We start from the raw sequence: 24,581 nt of genomic DNA, 5'->3' as shown, positions 1-24,581 counted from the left end.
TCAGCACTGTACAGTTCTCATGTTGTTATCGTATTAACAAATATCTTCTGTGGATGTTGACAATTCTATTCATCCGTACATCATGTAAACCCCCCTCAGATGTGTATAAGCTGACAAAACTCAACACAGGGTTTATCCTACCACATTTAAAAATGTCCATTTCTGTTTGGTTAATGTGACCTTGAAAAAATTACCATGCATGCCCAGTGTACAGGTGCATATCGACCAAGTTGGATACAAACCTTTGCAAGGTTGAATAAATCATTTATACCCTGCCACATAAAATGTATGGTTGAATTTCAGTTTGTTTTACTGTTATATTTACATAATAAGAGATATATACATTTGATTCAATAACAGTAGATAAACACGAGATGCAACAAAAACTGTATACCCATCACCACAATGCTACAACTTTACATTATGTTGGTGGCAGTCACATGGGGTATACAAGAGTGGAATGCACACACATACATACCTCCGCTTCCCTCCCCTCGCCTGGAGCATGGAGCTTGATGAAGGACAACCCATAGGCAGCAGTCTGAAGATAAGGCATGTCAGTATACACTAGAGGACGTAACCTGGTAACATTCTACCTCACAGAAAGGTTCATCATACACTGATGGTGGATAACCTGATAACACACTACCTCACAGAATGAATCAGAGTACACTGAAGGTGGATAATCAGAAAATACCACACAGAACGACTCAGTATACACTGAAGGTGGATAACCAGATAAACCCTACCTCGCAGAATGGCTCAGTATACACTAGAGAAGGATATCCTCACACATCCTACCACACAGAATGACCCAGTACACACTGAAGGTGGATAACCTGATAACATCCTACCTCACAGAATCACTCAGTATACACTGAAGGAGTATAACCTGATAACATTCAACCACACAGAATGACTCAGTATACACTGACAGTGGAATCCTCAGTATACACTAGAGGTAGATAACCTAATAACATCCTGCTATTCACGGAATGACTCAGTAAACACTGAAGGTGGATAACCTGATAACATTCAACCACACAGAATGACTCAGTATACACTGACAGTGGAATCCTCAGTATACACTAGAGGTAGATAACCTAATAACATCCTGCCATTCACGGAATGACTCAGTAAACACTGAAGGTGGATAACCTGATAACATCCTACCACACAAAATGACTCAGTATACACTGAAGGTGGATAACCTGATAACACACTGCTTCGCAGAATGGCTCAGTATACACTAGAGGTGGATAACCTGATAACATCCTACCTTACAGAAAGGTTGAGTACACACTATCTTCACTCGATCCCATTTCTTGTCTGTCACAGCTCTGGACAGTTTATCCACTCCGAACATACGAACACTGTTCCTGTTGGTGCCATTGCGGCTCTCCAATGGAGTCATGAACGATGATGCCACCAAGATCACCTGCAAATACATGTGACAGCTACACACAGTGAAATATCCAACAAATTAGGATATATTACCTGGTAGATGGTGTACAGGGCGATATAGGATATACTACCTGGTAGTTGTACAGCGTGATATAGGATATACTACCTGGTAGTTGTACAGCGTGATGTAGGATATACTACCTGGTAGATGGTGTACAGGGTGATATAGGATATACTACCTGGTAGATGGTGTACAGGGCGATATAGGATATACTACCTGGTAGATGGTGTACAGGGCGATATAGTATATACTACCTGGTAGATGGTGTACAGGGCGATATAGGATATACTACCTGGTAGATGGTGTACAGGGCGATATAGGATAATCTTCCTGGTAGATGGTGTACTGGGTGATATAGGATATACTACCTGGTAGTTGTACAGCGTGATGTAGGATATACCACCTGGTAGATGGTGTACAGGGCGATATAGGATATACTACCTGGTAGATGGTGTACAGGGCGATATAGGATAATCTTCCTGGTAGATGGTGTACTGGGTGATATAGGATATTCTACCTGGTAGATGGTGTACTGGGTGATATAGGATATTCTACCTGCTAGATGGTGTACAAGGTGATATAGGATACACTACCTGGTAGTTGTACAGCGTGATGTAGAATATACTACCTGGTAGATGGTGTACTGGGTGATATAGGATATTCTACCTGGTAGATGGTGTACAGGGCGATATAGGATATACTACCTGGTAGATGGTGTACAGGGTGATATAGGATATACTACCTGGTAGATGGTGTACAGGGCGATATAGGATATACTACCTGGTAGATGGTGTACAGGGCGATATAGGATATTCTTCCTGGTAGATGGTGTACTGGGTGATATAGGATATTCTACCTGGTAGATGGTGTACAGGGTGATATAGGATATACTACCTGGTAGATGGTGTACAGGGTGATATAGGATATACTACCTGGTAGTTGTACAGCGTGATGTAGGATATACCACCTGGTAGATGGTGTACAGGGCGATATAGGATATACTACCTGGTAGATGGTGTACAGGGCGATATAGGATAATCTTCCTGGTAGATGGTGTACTGGGTGATATAGGATATTCTACCTGGTAGATGGTGTACTGGGTGATATAGGATATTCTACCTGCTAGATGGTGTACAGGGTGATATAGGATACACTACCTGGTAGTTGTACAGCGTGATGTAGAATATACTACCTGGTAGATGGTGTACTGGGTGATATAGGATATTCTACCTGGTAGATGGTGTACAGGGCGATATAGGATATACTACCTGGTAGATGGTGTACTGGGTGATATAGGATATTCTTCCTGGTAGATGGTGTACTGGGTGATATAGGATATTCTACCTGGTAGATGGTGTACAGGGTGATATAGGATAATCTACCTGGTAGATGGTGTACTGGGTGATATAGGATATTCTACCTGGTAGATGGTGTACAGGGTGATATAGGATAATCTTCCTGGTAGATGGTGTACTGGGTGATATAGGATATTCTACCTGGTAGATGGTGTACAGGGTGATATAGGATACACTACCTGGTAGTTGTACAGCGTGATGTAGGATATACTACCTGGTAGATGGTGTACAGCGTGATGTAGGATATACTACCTGGTAGATGGTGTACAGGGTGATATAGGATATACTACCTGGTAGATGGTGTACTGAGTGATATAGGATATTCTACCTGGTAGTTGTTGTACAGAGTGATATAGGATATACTACATTACACTTGGTGTACAGGGTGATATAGGATATACTACCTGGTAGTTGTACAGAGTGATATAGGATATACTACCTGGTAGTTGTTGTACAGGCTGATATAGGATATACTACTTGGTAGTTAGTGTACAGAGTGATATAGGATATACTACCTGATAGTCAGTGTCGGCGGCAGCAGTTGACTTCCCTACCAGCACCTCCACAAAACCAGAGCCCTCATTGCCAATGTCAATACTGCTGATCTGCGACGCACGCTCCAACTGATGAACAAGGAAATTAGCACCTCCATGGTATTAATTATACTCACATACACATAGTGGGTGTTGGATACAGAGTTGGGGGTGTTGCTAATTAGAGTTGTGACGATTAATCGATACGCAAGTTATCGCCATTCAAGAGCTGCACGATACATTACATCGATACGACTGTGGTGTATCGATTCAACACGATACTTACATACTTAGCAGTCTACGAAAACACCGTCTCCCCTTTTATTTTGATTTTCATGGAAAATATTGCCATGGACATGCTCCGACTGAAATAATTTTCACAAATCTATTTTGTTATCTGCACAAAAAAGCCAGTTGTGCCAATGTTGATCCCAGTTGTTCCATTTTTTGGGAAAACACTACTTAACTGTTAACTGACACATGCTAAACATTTTTAATAAAATGTCTTTCATGATGACGTTTTATTTTTCTTGGGAGAAGGATATCTTCTCTGAAATGATAACATAACAGCACATTATTTCCAGTACTTTTTTGTTTCTGTATACAAGGACAAAATATCGTGATATGTATCGTATCGTATGTATCGGACTACCAGTATCGTGATACGTATCGTATACGTAACTCTATTGTTAATACTCATACACCTACAGGGTATGGGACACAGTCAGGGCTTATGCTTATACTCACATACACCTACAGGGTATGGGACACGGTCAGGGCTTATGCTTATACTCACATACACCTACAGGGTATGGGACAGAGTCAGGGCTTATGCTTATACTCACATACACCCACAGGGTATGGGACACAGTCAGGGCTTATGCTTATACTCACATACACCTACAGGGTATGGGACACAGTCAGGGATTATGCTTATACTCACATACACCTACAGGGTATGGGACACAGTCAGGGATTATGCTTATACTCACATACACCTACAGGGTATGGGACACAGTCAGGGCTTATGCTTATACTCACATACACCTACTGGGTATGGGACACAGTCAGGGATTATGCTTATACTCACATACACCTACAGGGTATGGGACACAGTCAGGGCTTATGCATATACTCACATACACCTACAGCGTATGGGACACGGTCAGGGCTTATGCTTATACTCACATACACCTACAGGGTATGGGACACAGTCAGGGCTTATGCTTATACTCACATACACCCACAGGGTATGGGACACAGTCAGGGCTTATGCTTATACTCACATACACCTACAGGGTATGGGACACAGTCAGGGATTATGCTTATACTCACATACACCTACAGGGTATGGGACACAGTCAGGGATTATGCTTATACTCACATACACCTACAGGGTATGGGACACAGTCAGGGCTTATGCTTATACTCACATACACCTACTGGGTATGGGACACAGTCAGGGATTATGCTTATACTCACATACACCTACAGGGTATGGGACACAGTCAGGGCTTATGCATATACTCACATACACCTACAGCGTATGGGACACGGTCAGGGCTTATGCTTATACTCACATACACCTACAGGGTATGGGACACAGTCAGGGCTTATGCTTATACTCACATACACCTACTGGGTATGGGACACAGTCAGGGCTTATGCTTATACTCACATACACCTACAGGGTATGGGACACAGTCAGGGCTTATGCATATACTCACATACACCTACAGGGTATGGGACACAGTCAGGGCTTATGCTTATACTCACATACACCTACAGGGTATGGGACACGGTCAGGGCTTATGCTTATACTCACATACACCTACTGCGTATGGGACACAGTCAGGGCTTATGCTTATACTCACATACACCTACAGGGTATGGGACACAGTCAGGGTTTATGCTTATACTCACATACACCTACTGGGTATGGGACACGGTCAGGGCTTATGCTTATACTCACATACACCTACAGGGTATGGGACACAGTCAGGGTTTATGCTTATACTCACATACACCTACTGGGTATGGGACACGGACTCAGGTGTATTGCTTATACTCACATACACCTACTGCGTATGGGACACAGTCAGGGATTATGCTTATACTCACATACACCTACAGGGTATGGGACACGGTCAGGGCTTATGCTTATACTCACATACACCTACAGGGTATGGGACACAGTCAGGGCTTATGCTTATACTCACATACACCTACTGCGTATGGGACACAGTCAGGGCTTATGCTTATACTCACATACACCTACAGGGTATGGGACACAGTCAGGGTTTATGCTTATACTCACATACACCTACTGGGTATGGGACACGGTCAGGGATTATGCTTATACTCACATACACCTACAGGGTATGGGACACAGTCAGGGCTTATGCTTATACTCACATACACCTACAGGGTATGGGACACGGTCAGGGCTTATGCTTATACTCAAATACACCTACAGGGTATGGGACACGGTCAGGGCTTATGCTTATACTCACATACACCTACTGGGTGTGGGACACGGTCAGGGCTTATGCTTATACTCACATACACCTACTGCGTATGGGACACAGTCAGGGCTTATGCTTATACTCACATACACCTACAGGGTATGGGACACGGTCAGGGCTTATGCTTATACTCACATACACCTACTGGGTATGGGACACGGACTCAGGTGTATTGCTTATACTCACAGATACCTACTGAGCATGGCATACAGTGTTAGGCGTATTGGTTATACTCACCGACACCTACTGGGTATAGGACACAGAGTCAGATGTATTGCATATACTCAGGGAAATTCATGATACATACACTCAATTATTAGTTATACTTACAGACAGCTACTGGGTATGGGATACGGAGTCAGGGGCATTGGTTATACTCAAAGACAGTTACTGGCTATAGGATACAAAGTCCATGGTATTGACTTTACTTACAGACACCTGCTGGCTATGGGTAGAGGGTATTCATGACACTCACATGTATGGGACACAAACTTAGAGGAATTGCTTCTACTTACAGACATTTACTGAGTATGGCATGCAGAGTTAGGGGTACAGGTTATACACTCAGACACCTGTGGGTATTGGTTACATTCACAGACACCTACTGGATATGGGATGCAGAGTCAGGGGTATTGGTTATAGGTACAGACACCTACTTGGTGTGGGAAGGGGGTTAGGAGTACTGGTTATACAGTCCATTTGTATATATTGGGACATTCACTGACACAGGGTGTATATTGGGGTATACACTGACACAGGCTGTATGTTGGGACATACACTGACACAGGCTGTATGTTGGGACATTCACTGACACAGGCTGTATGTTGGGACATACACTGACACAGGGTGTATATTGGGGCATACACTGACACAGGCTGTATGTTGGGACATACACTGACACAGGGTGTACATTAGCACATACAATGAATGACACAGTGTGTATATTAAGTATACACTGACACAGTGTACATTAAGGTATACACTGACACAGGGTTCAGGGCTATACCTGCAACACTACCACAGCAGACTTCTCTCCCGGAGCAGCACACTTCCATTTGAACGTCCCCTCCGGTTTCAGCAGGTTCTCAGCAGGATGGCTCTGTTGGGAAGTAGGTAGTCCACATGACAGAGACAACAGGCCACATGAGAACACAGGTCACATTTGGGATTACACCTTCTCAGTAAAGTACAAATTCTAGTACTCTTTTGGTTGAGTCCCATCTGGGACTCAAACATGCACCCTCAGAGTCCGACACCTTATCACCAGCACACAAAGTCAGACGCCTAGCCCACTCAGCTACAGCGACCTCCACAAAAATGGAAGTCGGACAGCTGGTAGTCTAGACTACAATGTCACTGCATACTTTGTGTTCCCCTCTGATAAGCATAAATTGGTGTGGAATTTGTACTTTACTGGGAAAGTGTGATCCCAAATATGACATGTCACATTCAACCACTTTCTAAATATCCCTGGTACTCCCCCCATCTGTTTGTAATAAAATATCCCAGCAGTGTAGTTTTTTCTGATGCCTGGATGGTACAGACACTGATCCAATTTGATCCCATTTCTGTGTTTTTGACCTCAATATTTGACCATGTCACATGAAAATATGATGTCTACAGGTACGTACCTAGCAGGCCATTTGTTTCATACAAGTCCCATAGATTGCAAACCTTTATATTTAGATAGTTTTCAGGGCTGGCCCACCTGTCACAGAAAAAATCATATGTAAATTCTGGAAGCTGCACCCCTGGTTTATTATCTATGATAATCAAAACACATAATTAATTTATTTGAATTGGTAGAGAAATCTGAAAATGTCTGAAAAAAAAAAAAATCTCTCTTTACCCAAGTACACAGCAAGTACCTATGTGCATTTGTTATGAAACAACAAAGTTCCGTTGGTATCCACAAAACAGTTTCGGCCCAGATTTTAGGCTGCATACAAAGCAGAGATTACAACTTCCTTGCTGTAACCCGCGTTTGATGGTATAAACTTACATGTGTTATCTGTCATCATTCACTTGATGGTCAGTTAATGAATTTCTAACAGGTGTAGTTAGTGGTAACCCCACTTGGATTATCCGACAGGTGCTCATTTGACATTTATCTTGTCTGGAGTAAATGCTCAACATTATAATTTAAGGTCTGATGTGGCAAATGTATTGCACATTATGCAATATGTGCATGTAAGTGATGGAAAAGGGTTTATCACATGAGTTACAAAAACAAACATAGATCTAAGGATTAACTGATAACACACTGACCGATTAATTACTTCCACATTTGTCAAAGGGCAGTGTTTATGTGTGGATTTACTCATCAATACTGACTACACCCTGTCGTAAAATGCATAAAAACAACATCGTTCCTTCAAAGAATCAACCGCCACTATCTTGACTGATTGATTGCTCATTACTGGCTAACTAATGGCGGACATCATGCAAATAGTCGACACATGTGCTATCTTAGGGTGACCAATGAGACTTTAGTGTGAAAAATTCTGAAATGACGGGTCACCTTTTTACATACTAGACTGTTGAAAGACGCAAGACATAGAGCAGGATCATATACCAGCTGCAGATGAATGGAATATCGTTCTTGCATGTGGATATTGATTGATACATTCCTGAACGAGGTAATAACCTGACATTGTTGCTATATCTTTAGTCTCTTTTAAATTTAGTATCTGCATTTTGTTTTAATTTATTCGCTGCAGCATTCAGCAGAATCTGTATTACAGAAAACATGCAGTAGGTCGCGAATAGCATGTTTTTACCACTGAAAGATGATTAACTTCAAAGTGTTTCATTTGTGAGTGAGTGAGTGAGTTAATGTTTAACGTCACATCGGCAATATCTCAGCCATATCGTGACGAGAACATTTAAATTAAATATATGCATATGGAAAAATCTGTCAACGGAGGACAGTTAAACAACTAGCATATCACAATTTTAAGTAAAACTAGTATGGAAAGTTAAAACTAATAGCACTATTTAGACAATACATAATAAAAACAGACTATAGATCGCCAACAACTGAAGGTAGATCACCACACTAGGGACCATGGGGACTTACAGTACCTTTGCTACCTGCATGGACCCTAGTTGGATTTACATCATCCCCTCAGCTGCTGGCGATTGTACGAAAGGTTAGCCAAAATTAAAACAACATGAATACTACGATTAAAAACCTGGCAGACTTAAATTTACTGTGAATGTTTGTGGACTTACGTACCCTCTCAGGAGGACAATAATTTTACAATACTTCAACCCCCTTTGAGGGTACAGCCACCAACAATTCAAGTTACTAATTCAAACTACCAATCATTAAAATACATCTATTTACAGAAACATACTATTCAAAATTCACCCAAAAAATCAATTTCTTTTAAAAAACCTATAATAAAATGAGAATTAACGTTGGTAAAAAGATCCTTCATTGTTTTAACTGTAAAATATTTATCCCTTGTGATGGAGAATTCAACACAGTCAAGCAGAATATGCTTGACCGTGACTCTCTCATCACAAGGGATGCAAAATCGAGGCTCCTCACCTTTCAACAGGTATGCATGAGTATATCTAGTGTGGCCAATACGACATCGTCGTAGTATGACCTCTTCAAATCTGGATTGACAACCCAAGTGGGTATAACCAATGTAAGGTTTTATCTCATGTAATTTATTTATACCCACTTGGGTGTCCCACTTCTTTTGCATCAGATCACGGATATAAGATCTAATGGTGGCTTTGTAATCACTGTAGGGAATAAGAAGCGGTGTCACAGGTTTGTTGAGTGCTGCCTTGGCAGCAAGATCGGCCATTGTGTTCCCTGAAATGCCTACATGGCTGGGTAACCAACAGAAGACGACGTCGTATTGGCCAGTAGCAAGATTATTATACAATTCAATAATGTCAATTAAAAGTGGATGTTTACATGATAAATTTTTAATCGCCTGGAGACAAGAAAGAGAGTCTGAATAGATTATATATTGTTTACGTTTAGGGTGTCTTTGAATATATTTGAGAGCTGTTAATATGGCGTTAGCTTCAGCTGTAAAAATAGAACTACTAACTGGTAATCTAGAAGATATTGTTCTGGATCCAATGACAGCGGCACAAGCCACAGCGCCACCATCCTTGGACCCATCTGTAAATAAAGGTTTGTAATTGCTATATTTATGCTTTAATTGATGATATTCTTGTTTATATTGTAAGTCATTTGTTTCTGATTTTTTAAAAAATGTTAATGTTAGGTCTACTTGAGGCCTGACCAACTGCCAGGGAGAAGAAGAAAGAAGACGGGAGGGAGCTATGTTTTCCAGCTGAATCCCAGCAGCAGAAAGAAAAGGTGTAATTCTATGTCCCAGAGGCGGGACAAGAGAAGACTTTTTGTTGTATAAATCCTCATAAAGGGGATTGAAAACACAGTTATATGCAGGGTTAGAATGATTAGAGTATAATTTAGTAATGTATTGTAAAGCTAACTTTATACGGCGCTGCTCAAGAGAAGGTTCATCAGCCTCAACATAGAGACTGTCAATAGGTGAAGTTCTAAAAGATCCAAGACAAAGTCTCAGACCTTGATGATGGACAGGATCAAGAAGTTTAAGATTGCTTTTGCAGGCTCCCCCGTAAACGATTGAGCCATAATCAAGTTTAGAACGAACTAGTGATCGATAGAGATGGAGAAGGGTAGCTTGATCCCCTCCCCATTTTGAATTTGAAACAACTTTCAACAAGTCAAGTGCTTTCAGGCATTTAGTTTTAAGTGATTTAATATGTGGTAAAAAAGTTAAATGTGAATCAAAGATTAGACCCAAGAACTTGGCTTCCTTCACAACTTTAATGGGCGTCCCATCTAGAGACAATTCAGGGTCTTTATGTGGTTTGTATTTACGACAAAAATGTATGCAGTTAGTTTTCGATTTAGAAAATTTGAAGCCGTTTTCAAGACACCATTTATTTATTTTGTTTAAACAAAGCTGCAGTTGCCGTTCAATGGTATGCATATTTTTCCCACGACAAGAAATATTAAAATCATCCACAAATAACGATCCATCAATTGAATCGTTTAAAACTTTTGATAAACTATTTATCTTGATGCTAAAAAGTGTGACAGACAGAATACTTGTGGAACACCCTGATCCTGATTGTAATGATCAGACAGGGTAGAACCCACTCGAACTTGAAACTGTCTGTTATTTAAAAAGTTGGCAATAAATTGAGGCAAACGACCTCGCAAGCCAAAGTCATGTAAATCTCTTAAAATACCATATTTCCAGGTTGTGTCATATGCCTTCTCAAGATCAAAAAAGATAGACACAGCATGTTGATTATTAATCAGTGCATTTTTAACAAATGATTCCAGTCGCACTAAGTGATCGACAGTACTTCTGTTTTTACGGAAACCACACTGTATATCAGTTATAAGGTTATTTGTTTCCAAGTACCAAACAAGTCGATTATTTATCATGCGTTCCATGGTCTTGCAAACACAGCTAGTTAACGAAATCGGACGATAATTGGATGGATCGGTATGATCACGTCCAGGTTTAGGTATGGGTACTACTATGGCGTCACGCCATGATGAAGGAAAGTTACCCGATGTCCAAATATCATCAAAAATATTTAGACAAGTTTCTAGGCAGGATTCTGGTAAGTGCTTCAGGAGTTGATAATGTATGTTATCAGCTCCTGTAGCAGTGTCATGAGCTTGATCAAGAGCAGTATGGAGCTCATGAATAGAAAAAGTTTCATTATAATCTTCCCCATTATCGGAGTTGAAATTAATAGTTTTCTTTTCTTGTTGTTTTTGATACTGCTGGAATTTAGGTAAATAATTAGAAGAGGAAGAGTGTTTAGCAAGGGTTTCACCCAGTTTATTTGCGATATCTGATTTATCGGTAAGTACTTGATCTCCATGTTTAAGATGATTGACAGTAGATTTAGTACCTTTACCTTTAATTTTCTGGACCATATTCCATACCTTGGACATGGGTGTCCGAGAATTTATTTTAGATACATAATTTTGCCAAGATTGGCGTTTGTTCTGTTTAAAAGTATGCCGTGCTTTAGCATTTAAAATTTTAAATTTATTCAAATTATGCACCATAGGATGGCGACGGAAATAATGTTCTGCTTTTTTCCTTGCCTTCCTAGCTTGTTTGCATTCATCGTTGAACCATGGTTTTCTTATGTGTGGAACTGCAGAGGACTTTGGTATACACTCATCAGCTATGGAGTTCAATTCATCAGAAAAACATTTAATAGCATCAGGAACGTCAGTAAAACGTTCAGGTTTAAGCTTTTCAGCACACAGTGTTTCATATAAAGTCCAGTTAGCCTCTTTAAAATTCCGTCTTGATGATGGAGGAACATCGGATGGAGTTACAGCTTTTAAAATAGTAGGAAAATGGTCACTTCCACAGAGGTCATCATGGACTGACCATTCGAATTCATTAAGTAGTTCTGAATTTGTGAGTGACAGGTCAAGAGCAGAATAGGTCCCTGTCCCAGGGTGTAAATACGTATTGGAGCCATCATTATAAATACATAAATCGTTGTCAGAACAGAAGTCCTCCAACAACTTACCTTTAGCGTTTATATTTACACTACCCCAGAGAGGGTTGTGCCCATTTAAATCTCCCATTATAATACAGGGCTTCGGGAGTTGGTCATAGAGAGCTTGCAGATCAGTTTTGGCAAACGTCGAAGACGGCGAAATATACAGCGAGCATAGCGTAAACGCTACATGTAAAGTAATTCTCACAGCAACAGCCTGCATATTAGTATTAAGTGATACAGGGCTTTGAATAACGTTTTGTCTGACTAGAACGGATGACCCGCCAGTGGCTCTATCACCCGGAGGTGAAAAAGAATGATATGCATTAAAATGGCGAAGGTCAAATGCATCTGTTTGTTTTAAATATGTCTCTTGGAGACATAACGCTGAAGGTGTGAAATCTTGGACTAATAGCTGTAATTCATGTAAATTAGTCCTCAAACCTCTGCAGTTCCATTGTACAATATTATTGGAATAAACTATCTTTTGGGGGGATTTTTTGGGGATCTACCCCGCACTCTTTTGGAGGGCGACAAGCTATGTGCCCTAGAATGGACGTTTTCAGAAACGTCCATATCTTCAAGAGACCCATATTTATTAAACAATTGAATTTTATTTTGTGACCCCTTAGGAGCTCTGCCACTTTGTTGCTTTGAAGCATCAGACTTAGGTTTGGGTTTAGTTTTAACAATTTGTTGTCTATCAGCTGTTGAATGAGACTCAGAGCGTGACTGTGAAGATGACTTATGATCAGAGGACTTTGATGTAGTAGGAAGTGATTCCTCAGTCTGGGATGATATAGCAGGGTATAAAACCTGTGGGGAGTTGGAACTGACCCAAGTCAAGGTAGTTTGGCATCCTGTGGATGATTTTGTTATTTTAGAGTTGGATTCAGATGATGATTTTGCTACTGTAGCATAACTTTCTAGAAGGTCAGATCTCTTCACCAGTTTCTTTGCCTCAGAAAAAGAGATATTTTGGGTGAACTTTATTTTGTTAATCGCCATTTGCTCTTTCCATATTGGACACTGTTTTGACGAAGATGAATGGTCGCCAGAGCAGTTAGTGCATTTTTTAAAGTCACTGTCACAATCTTCTGTTGTGTGTGTCTTCTCACCACAGTGAGCACACACAACAGACAATGTGCAGGTAGATACACCGTGTCCATATTTCTGACATTTAAAACACCTGAGCGGGTTGGGGATGTAGGTTTCAACTTGGATATTGCAGTAACCCGCCTTTACTGATTTGGGAGCATTTGGCAATGAAAAAGAAAACAGATAGGTATTTGTTTGGATTGTTTCATTGTTTTTTCGGGTGGAAAAGCGCTTCACATACAGCACACCTTGATCCTTCATTTCGCATGCTATATCAAGCTCGGACATGTCAGCAAACAACCGATCACGATCTCTCACGATACCTTTACTTGTGTTCAAGGTCTTGTGAGCAGAGACCGTGACCGGAATGCCCACAAAAGATTCAATGTTCATCAGATTGGTTGTCTGCTGTTTCTTGCCACACTCTATTAGTAATGCACCCGAACGCAAGCGTCTAATGTTCTTGACATCCCCAGCAATACCTTGAATGCCCTTAGATACTGCGAAAGGGTTCAACTTCAATGGTGTCTTGTCCGGAGTCTCAATAACGAGAAAACATGGCCAATACTCAATCGATAGAGACGGTCTATGAGAAGTATCAACGGGATCAATTTCAAGTGGACGTTTGGTTTTTTTGGGGGGTATTTCATAAGCCATGATTGGTGTCATATGATTCATCATCCGAGCTCCCCACCCACCATGGAGTATCACAAGGACAATGCTAAAGCAAGCGGGCCTCCAGCTTGCAGCACCAAGGATACCCGGATGATATACTCCAGCAGAAGAATTAAGAGATTAATAATTCTACCAGATTGGCCCATGAGCCACCGCCTTCTGGCATAGGACTCTAGGCAAATTACAGAACAACATACTTCAAATTCAAAATGTTTTAGATTATATAGTCAAGTCCAAATTTACAACGATTCCAAATGATATATGTGCATTGATAAATATAATAATGCCCCATGCACAGGGCTTGGCATGACCAGCCGATTGGTCGAACCGGGCCTATTCGACCACCCGTCTAGGCGAAGTCAGGGCCGAAGTGGTGTATTGAGCAACAGGAACACGGTTGCAAGCTCCTATTGCTCTCAACCACCAGGATCCCCTCCTCCGCCGACACAGGGCGGCAACCCACGGCAAACGGGTTGGTGGACCAAATATCCTCCCGGGTCCACTACGGGGATGTCGGCGAGCTCTTGGCGTTACCCAGCACCCACCACGAGGAGGTGGCTCGCCACGGGTGCCTGTTTCATTTGTTTTCATAATAATGACTTCATCTTTGTTGGTCAGTCTATACTTAACTATTACTTGCGCATATGGGTGGCGCAGCAGAGGTCGCGAACCAGTCACGAATTCTGTGATGTATCATCCGGGTACTCATGGGAGAAAAACAATAACAAAAGAAACAAGTCCATGGAAATTGCTCCACATCAGTGCCCCTTTAAGTGCCTGACGCCGAGGGTGCAGATTCGAATCCTGTATGGGACTCGATCAAAAAAGTACTAGAATTGGTTCCTTGGTAAAAAAAGTGTAATCCTAAATATAACATGTTTTACACCTGACAACTTTCTTAAAGGCATTGTGTAATCAGGTCACATGAGAGAGACAACAGGTTTGAGCCAGCCCTCACATACATTGAATATCATTTATAACTCCTGCTTCCACATCCACATTAAATCACATGCAAAACATTTGTCACATCAGACCATTAACTGACTTTCTAAGATGCTTCAATGAAAGATCAAAGGAGCTGACAGTACTTTATCAAACAATAATATGCTCTTTTTTGCCCTACATCACAATGAAAGTGACATCATGTCGCATGTCAGTTGCCATCATGTCGTATAGCCTGCTACAGTAAACTATTCTGTTGCATCTCGTTTCTTGGTTCGCATAGATAAAACATCTCAGTTCGACTCACAATCTTCCAGCAATACGGTAACATTTGCAATGTTTATATTCAAACAATGAAATCATGGAATGTAGCTTGACTAGACAGACAGCTTCATCCATCCGTACGTACTAATTTAACCCCCTAGATGCCGAGTTTTTTTTCAGGTCCACATTTTCGTAAGGTTTGAAAAGTGATCGTAGTGCATCATACGCACAAAATAAAAAATGACCCGCAATAAATGTCAAAAAATCAATTTTCTCCTATGACATCAGATAGTGACAGATAGTTCATGCACGTAAAAATATATGGGGGCATAACTCCGCTTAGCTTTACATTAGGTCAATGTCACTCAGATCACATGGAGAGAATTTGCTGTGGATACGTACAGTATAATTTCGTCATGTTTTCTTCACACTGAACCAAACCAATCTTTTGACAATCTCGCACCTAGTCAATCAATTTCCATAATTGTTGTGTCTACAAAAACGACACAAACCAATACAATGAATAAGACAATTCCTTTAAACATGTGTGCCTATTTCATAAAATATACAAATCATTTTCATCAATACTTACTACTTATAAGGTTGAATTAAATCACTGTTTATTAACCTGTGGGTTGAATTAAATCGCTGTTTATTAACCTGTTCATATGAAACTACAATATTTGTCCCTACGTACTGAATACTGTACATCACAGGAACTAAAGCACATGTTGCAGTAATTGCTACGTGTGATCTTCCTACACTTGTGTAGAGGCTCAAAATGTGGTATAGTACACTTACTGAGTCAAATTCCCATGTAAATAATATTCAAACAATCAAAACCTTTCAAAGAATAAAAATGCACAACCTATATCCACATATGGTATGATGTTGAACATGGATATATGTAGATACTGAAGTCAGTTTCATGAAAATATATCTGAACAACACACAAAATATACCTGACAATACTAAAAGTGCAATCGTATGATATGGTCATTGTGTTTATTCTTGTTCAACCGACCTTCACCTCAAAGAAATTGCCTAATATGTGCAACAATGTTGACGTGTGACATCACTTCCGATGACCAATTTCTTCAAAATGGCGGCTTCGCTGACAAGGGTACCCACGATTTTGCGAGGACTCTTTCCTTGATTCAGGGATCTTTTGTACATAGAGGTGAGATGTAAGTAATCAGAATTATTCTGACTGTGTATTGTTATATGTTGTTATCGTTTACATTGTAAATGACTGAAGACGCCAGAAATGCTGATAAGTACTGTTATCGTTGATTTTGCGTCAGTCATGGAATCACGTTGCACTAAATGTTTGACAGTTTCTTATGAATTATCAAACGATTGCTTTGTATCTATCTTCCTTGCTACAATACCCTTTCCCTGACTATTCTAAGGGTATGGAGCCATTGTAGGCAACGATTAGGCAGCTGGATGATGAAATAATTCCGAAAATGCTACGCAGTGTAAAATTTTTCTTTGTTTACATTTCAGACAAGCGCAGTCTTTCGAGCACAGCGTTCATTTTCGTATCCAGTAGGTTTCGTTCCGTTTCATCCACACAGTTGGTATTGGTGTCAAAGACCATTTGTAATTTCATTCTACGATGTTTGATGAGTTCAATGATGCATTTGTCGCAGCTGACTATGAAATATACGTGATGTATTAGGCGTCTCAGTATCGGCCTTCTCAAAACGTGATTTTGAAAACACTATCCAACATGGCGAAAAGTGCACTTCGGCATTCGTGTAAGTGTATTTTCAAAAGCATCCCAACCGATTCTGGGTTCATTGGCGACGTTTCAGAATTATCATTACTGGTTACATGAAAACTTGATATATGTGACCATTAGTATGCTATTTTTGAAATTCAATACTCCCAGTAATGATCTGATTTTCACATTTCAAAACATACAGCAAATAACGCTCTGAATCGCGATTTTGTATAGTGTTAAAGATGGCAACATTTACAAAGAAGCCTACTGTGAAACGCAATTTTAAGCACTTGAGCTTGGTCTGAGATAATAGTGGATGGTATCAGGAAACCGAGAATTTCTTGCAGAATTCAAAACTGTGAGGTATACATATGTGTGCGTGGTATATTTAGAACTTTATTGGAATTCAAAGTGAGGGGTGAAGAGGAGGGACATATGTGTCATTGTCGCATCAACGGGGTTAAACTTATCTTGGTAGTAGAAATGCGATGCTCATATTGCCCCATATGGTTTCATTGATCACAGATGAAATTAAACTAACTCGGTCTTTGGCAATTTAATAAAAAACAACAAATGGATTCCAATGGAAAACCTGTGAATATGCCTCCTACACACATCAGAAATATGGATAAAAGCTTTTGATATTTGTGAGACCTTTAAAACGTGATACATCCCGGTGTTAGGGGTTTTAAAAAATGTTAGATAAAAACGTAATTATTATCTTAAATATCATTTAAAGTTTTCACTTTTCTAACCTTGAGTGATATAGATATATTCATCCACTTCACACAAAAATATCATGTTTTTCCTACAAATACAGCATTGATGACATTGTATTGGCGAAACTGCAGCCACTTGCCACATCCGGGTATTTTGTATGTGTTTTCAACGATGAGCCATTCTTTTCCCTCCACACTGCGAGACATGTTTTGATCACGTGGCTTCCTGTTTTAACAGACGACCGATTTTGCTGAATTTCTCTTGCTATTTTTTTGTTATACAGGCAACTGATTTTGCATCTGAAGTGGTATTAACAATCTAGGGTAAATAATGTCATTTTCTGAATAAAACTGATATTTTATACTTTTCCTGACTCATACTAATTGCTTATCTTCTCTTCCCTGGCGAAGGTAGTGGAACACCTGAAATCCCTTGAAGTTCCCTTCTAAAACGAAGCAGACATGAAATACACTCACTCATGTGTAGCCTCCCTTTTCCCGCGCCTAGGTTATGTGACCGGCCATGCTTGTTACTCTCTCCTTGTATATCACCTGACACGAGAATATAGGAATTCAGCGTGCCTATGTGTGGCAGCTGGGAAGGCTTTTGTCATGAGTCAGGATAAGTATAAAATATCAATTTTATTCAGAAAATTACATATTTTTCCTTATCCTGACTCATGCTAAGTGCATACAGAATCCGACTGAAATGGCGCTGAGTCAGGCCACGCTGGATTCTGCTGGCTGTCAAAATTACGTCCAATAATTCCCCCTCCCCCCCCAAATGGGAACTTGTAACGGCGATAATACGGTCCTGCTCTTCTAATATTCATTGTAGATTCTGGGGGGATCCCATCCAGTCGAACTTATCCTCAGCCGAAGATTTCGCTGACTGGAATGTGTGACATCAAAAGTAATTAGCATCCTGCTACTTTCTGATGCAACTAATTGTCGAGATATTGTAATCAAGACTAGTTGCGACCCTTCTTCATGTACAAGTATCTTCATTACAAGTACAGGGTCATAATCACTCATGCTAGTCTTTCTAAGATGTGGGCATGGACTTTCCACCATTATACCCTGCAGAGCGTCTGGCTTCCACAAGTCACGTGATAAAACGAGTGAGTGAACTCAGTGAGTGAGTGGGCCTTCGTAGAACTGTTAGTTGCTGAGCAAAGACAAGAGGCCCAAACTGATAAATGCCAGAGACGTCCTCCTTGGCTATGTCTCGTAGTTAGTGTTTGGCAAACACCATGTTTGACTTCCAAAAGTAGCCCTCCATTATAGTTGATAGTGAGCAATTCCCATGTAGCGCTAGTGTAGAGGCCAAGGCTTTCACTTCATGTGGGTTGGAGGCTCACGGAGGCTCACTTGCATGAAAACTCATGCAGTTGAAGTCTAGAGAATGAATTTCTGACATTCATGCAGCTGTAGCCAAGGCAAGTAAAAACAGCGTCTTCTGAGCTAGCAGTTCAAGTGATATATTTTGAAGAATCTTCGCGACGTATTCGTCGTTGAGAATTCCCCAATTGAGACGTCCACCCATTTGAGACGGTTGTATGGGAACAGCTGAAGGTAGAAGACTCCAGTTGTTCAGACCCCAATCTTCAATGTTTACCTCCTCTCTCTGGACTCTGGAGAACTTGGACTTGTTAGTGTAACACTGACTTGTCTGCTTGAGCACCGTTGATCATCTTGACTTCTCTGGAGTCTTGGGGTGACCATCCTTGCTACCTCACTAATCTTGTCGAAGAAGTAGATTCAGTCACACACTAGTTGATGTGAGGTGTTCAGACATGAACTACTGATTCCTCATCTGATTGATGAATGCTGACAGGATCATTCTCTTTTCCTCGTTGGCAGGTTTGCTGAAATGAAAAAATCCGAAAAAAATGTGCATCGTAGTTGTGTCGAGCTGAGCAAGTCTCTTGTCGTCTACCTTGTAAGATTTGTTGCAGACGGGACTGCTGATTTATAAGCTTCATCGACGTCCGGTGCTCTGACGGAGGGCTCCATACGACGAAGAGGGAAGCGACGAATGTTGAATGATGGTACATGATGTTGTTGAAACTTGGTTGCCGACTTAAACGCCGTAGATAACAGTGCAGATCTAGCTGAGTGCTCACATGGAGCATCAGTCGACGTAGTTGAAGACTGTAGTGTTCGTTGTTCATCAACATGACCTCCAAGCTCATGTTGCATGTAGGTGTCTGTGTTGAACGGTTGGATTGAGTGCAAACACAGCTGACTCGTAGAGATGTCTGCTGTGATGACTGAGGCTGATTTCTGACTAAGTCTACTTTGTCTGACGATCCTGAGCAGTGACGATCCTGAGCAGTGACGATCCTGAGCAGTGACGATGTAGTTGTGGCTGATCCAGGAGTAACTGTCATAGATTGTTAAAGATTGTAGATAGGTCGTTCCTGTAGCAGGACGAACTTGTCCCCACAGAACTTATTCGTCGAAAAATGTTGATTCTGCGACAACTTCGTTGCAGGCGACTTTATCTTCGACGACGATGGTGATCTAGGCTTCTTTGGTTGCGATGGCCCCGTTCCCGATGACAATGAAGTACTCATCTGTGGTCTAGGGGACGACTTGCTCGACCCAAGGTATAACCCCGGGGACACGCCTGACTGGTAACTGGGATGAAACTCAGCAGTAAATCAAAACGGTTACCAAAGCTAAATCCCCCGATTAGACATGACTAATGAAAGTCGATGTTGCCTGTCCCTCGCACACCTGTGAAAAGAACGAATTTATACAATAAATTCTGAAACAGATACACTTCTGTAAAATTCACAGCAAATAGTGGAAGAACATAAGGGCTTACATGCCGGTGATACTAAATGCGGGTCAACCGCTGACAGTCGTAATTTACACTATTAACACGACTTCACCAACCGAGACTAAGTTTCGGTTGACGAAATACATGCTATATCAACACACAATAATCACGAATAAACAAATTGTGATATATATACATAAACCAAATAGTTAAAGGACCGAAATAATTGAAAAACTTATCGCCATAGTGGAGACTCAAGGTAACTCCAGACGCCCTTGTCGGGCGATAAGGAGAGAGTGACAAGCATGGCCAGTCACATGACCTAGGCACGGGAAAACAGAGGTTACACATGGGTGAGTGTATTTCACGTTTGCTTCTTTTAAAAAAGGGAACTTCAAGGGATTTCAGGTGTTCCACTACCTTCCACTAGGGAAGAGGAGATAAGCAATTAGCATGAGTCAGGATAAGGAAAAATATATTCATGTATATTTGCTCTTTACATAACTTAACTTCCCGCTTTCAATTGTCAATATAACGCCTCAAGACAGGAACTGGGCATCCGCCCTACTTCCTGCATGTACTTCCCTGATATAGTGCTAGCAATGCAATCGTCGAAATCACCAGAACGTCAAATTAAGCTCACTTTGACATGTTAATTGACATGTGTGTAATTGATTACACAATGCCATTTTAGGAAGTGGTCAAATGCAACATACGTCATATTTGGGATTTCACTTTCTCAGTAAAGTACAACTGCTAGTACTTTTTTGGGGTTGAGTCCCATCCGGGATTTGAACCCACACCCTCATTCAGATACATAATCACCAGCACACAAAGTCAGCCACCTAACCTGCTCAGCCACCGCGACTTCCACAAAAATGAAAGTCAGACAACTGGTAGTCTAGACTGCTTACTTTGTGTACCCCTCTGATAAGTGTGAATTGGCACGGCTCCCACGTCCGAAAGCTATGATTACACGATGCCATTTTAGTTTAGAAAGTGGTCAAATTTATCATGTAACCAAACCTTTCGGCCGTGGGGGCCATGCCAATTCACACTTATCAGAGGGGTACACAAAGTAAGCAGTCTAGACTACCAGTTGTCCGACTTTCATTTTTGTGGAAGTCGTGGTGGCTGAGCGGGTTAGGTGGCAGACTTTGTGTGCTGGCGATTAGGTGCCTCACTCTGAGGGTGCGGGTTCGAATCTCGGATGGGACTCAACCAAAAAAAGTACTAAACTTTGTACTTTACTGAGAAAGTGAAATCCCAAATATGACATATGTTGCATGTGTGTAATTGTCCTTTTTTTCTCACATCAGAATATTTCTCTGATCACCTTTAACATTTTACTTTCTAGGAAGGCTGGATACTAATCCAGGGCTCAGTTTATCAATTTTTCTCACTCTCAGAATTACCCATCGCCTTAACAGTGAGTATTTTGTGTATTAATTTGTTTAGAAGAGTAAAATATATGCATTAATTCACAAAGTACTCATTGGGAATAATGAAACTGACTCTTGATTAGATCTGTTTACTTGTCTTACTTTTTACACAAATCCGAAATTGTTATTCACAGCATTATTTGATATATGTTTAGAAATGTAAAAATCTGATACTTACTCAGAGTTCTGAATTTCTAAAATAGCATATTAAAGATCACTGACATAAGTTTTTCATGAAATCACCAACGATAATTCTGAAACCCTGCCATGAACCTAGAATCAGTTGGGATGCTTTCGAACATACATGCTAACACTAAAGCCTAAGTGCGTTTAAAATTTCTGCCATTTTGTATACTGAGTAGTGTTTACAAACCATATCGTACGTGGATACAGGGTATGCAATTTTTATTAAGTGTTTCTCTTTGGTTGAATATTGAATGTAGTACACCACATTTAAAACCGTAACACAAGTGTTATTAAACGTAGGCATAACTGTCGCTTGCTCCAAGGCTGTAGGGACGGCTAGTCCCATGGATGTAATTCTATCGTTCAAAGAGGCAAGTCTAGAAAAGCAAACAGTTCTGCGTTGTGAAATACCATTCCCATTCCCCTCCTCACCCTCTTTCCCATACACTTCTCTTGCCATAGTTGTCCGAAATTACCTTCAGTGTTTCTTGACATTTGCTTAGGCTCTCTAGTTTAGTTCTAAATGTTTCAATTAAAGATCAGTCAATCTTATAATCACCTGTGATCATGTGTTTATTTACATAACAAGAAAAAACGTCTATAAAAACACGATTTTAATAAATAAAAGAATGTTGTTGTTAAGCACTATCATATGGGCAACCTTGTTGCCATTACTGAATGATAACGCCTGAGTGCACGCACAAAAATATGTTGGCAATATTATAAATGACTAAGCCCCCCACACAAAAAAACACCAACAAATATTAAGCCGAGGTGTTTTGAATGCAGGCATATTTAGAATATTCCATTCAAAGTGACTGTGACATCTCTGAAAATTACTACGGTTATGATATGATGAAGGTTGATTGATAAATTTATTATCATCAGCACTGAAACATTGATGTTTATTAGGGACATAATCCTTGTACCAAACCACAGTAACGCTATTTCACATATTCACTGCTCACACCATTATAACAAAACATGCATACAGGGTGCACATTCAATATAGCATTAACCCCCTGGATGCCACAGGGACATATGTCATTCCTTTTCAATCCTCACTTTGAAGTCCTATAAAATTCTAAATATATCACGTACACAAATATACTTCACAGTTTTGATTTCAGTGGGAAATTTCCTGATTTTTGATACCATGCACTATTTTCTCAGACAAAGCTAAAGTGCTTAAAATAACCTCTAAAAATTGTCTTCATTGTAAATGTCGCTTTTTTTCATGCTATGCTAAATCGCGATTCAGAGTGTTATTTGCTGCATGTTTTGAAATGTGATAATTGGATAATTGCTGGGAGTATGAATTTCAAAAATAGCATACTAATGATCACAAATATCAAGTTTTCATGTAACCAGTAATGATAATTCTGAAACGTTGCCGATGTACCCAGAATCCGTTAGAATGTTTTCGAAAACACACTTACACAAACACAGAAGTCTGCTTTCAGCCTATCTATTGGACAGTGTTTACAAAATCACCTTTCGACAAGGCCGGTATTGAGACACCTATTACATCACGTATATTTCATTGTCAGCTGCGACAAATGCATCATTGAATTCCTCAAACATCTTAGAATGAAATTACAAATGGTCTTTGTCACCAATACCAACTGTCTGGATAAAACGAAACAAAAGATGTTGGGCACAAAAATGAACGCTGTGCTTGAAAGACTGCGCTTGTTTTAAATGAAAACAAAGAAAATTTCCACTTTTACACCACATGGCATTTTCTGAAATTTTCCCAAATCCACTCATCTAATCATTGCTTACAATGGCTCCATACACTTAGAATAGTCAGGGAAAGAGTATCCTAGCAGGAAAAAGGAAATTAAAAATAGATACGATGCAATCATTTGATAATCCAAAAACTATAAATGACCTTGTAAACGTAGAAAATAATGTTCCGAGGACGTGATTTCGACTCCACACGGGGGGACGTCATGGGGACACTATATGCTGCTTGATAAAGATACAAGAATCTGTATTGAAATATCTTCCCAAATGACGTGTACCCATATGATTGACATAATGCTAATTGTTTTTCTTGTGGTGCTATCCTTGATTTTTCAGTTTGGCTTAGGCTATTCTCACTTTTCTTATGGCTGTTGTGACGTTTGTGTTTCGAGGTCATTCTGACATATGGCAGTTTTGAAAACAACTTGATGGTGTACCGTATGTAGCGTAACTTGACAGTACAAACTATAGAGGTCTGTCTCCTATTCTCGGGGTTAACACATTTTCTGCTGAGGTCACTGATGCGTGATGCTTAGCGGTTGTTTAC

General features: G+C 40.4%; 1 protein-coding gene across 5 annotated transcripts in view; it reads right to left on the bottom strand.

Annotated features, from left to right (window-relative positions):
• Positions 1–24,581, bottom strand: part of LOC137286165 (DNA repair protein XRCC1-like) — a 58,794-nt gene that overhangs the window by 29,504 nt on the left and 4,709 nt on the right. For all 5 annotated transcript variants that reach the window (XR_010956985.1, XM_067817857.1, XM_067817866.1 and 2 more), the window contains 4 exons: positions 6,885–6,977; positions 3,336–3,443; positions 1,280–1,438; positions 479–541 (listed from right to left, as the gene is read on the bottom strand). Coding sequence is in view for 4 of the 5 variants with exons in the window: in XM_067817857.1 (XP_067673958.1) it covers positions 479–541; positions 1,280–1,438; positions 3,336–3,443; positions 6,885–6,977 (423 nt within the window). In the remaining variant the exon portion in view is untranslated. The remainder of the gene's footprint in view (positions 1–478; positions 542–1,279; positions 1,439–3,335; positions 3,444–6,884; positions 6,978–24,581) is intronic.

This window comes from Haliotis asinina, chromosome 1, assembly GCF_037392515.1.
Source record: "Haliotis asinina isolate JCU_RB_2024 chromosome 1, JCU_Hal_asi_v2, whole genome shotgun sequence".
Taxonomy (NCBI): domain Eukaryota; kingdom Metazoa; phylum Mollusca; class Gastropoda; order Lepetellida; family Haliotidae; genus Haliotis; species Haliotis asinina.
The sequence above is the reverse complement of the archived record's forward strand: the minus strand, read 5'-3'. Positions and strand labels throughout refer to the sequence as shown.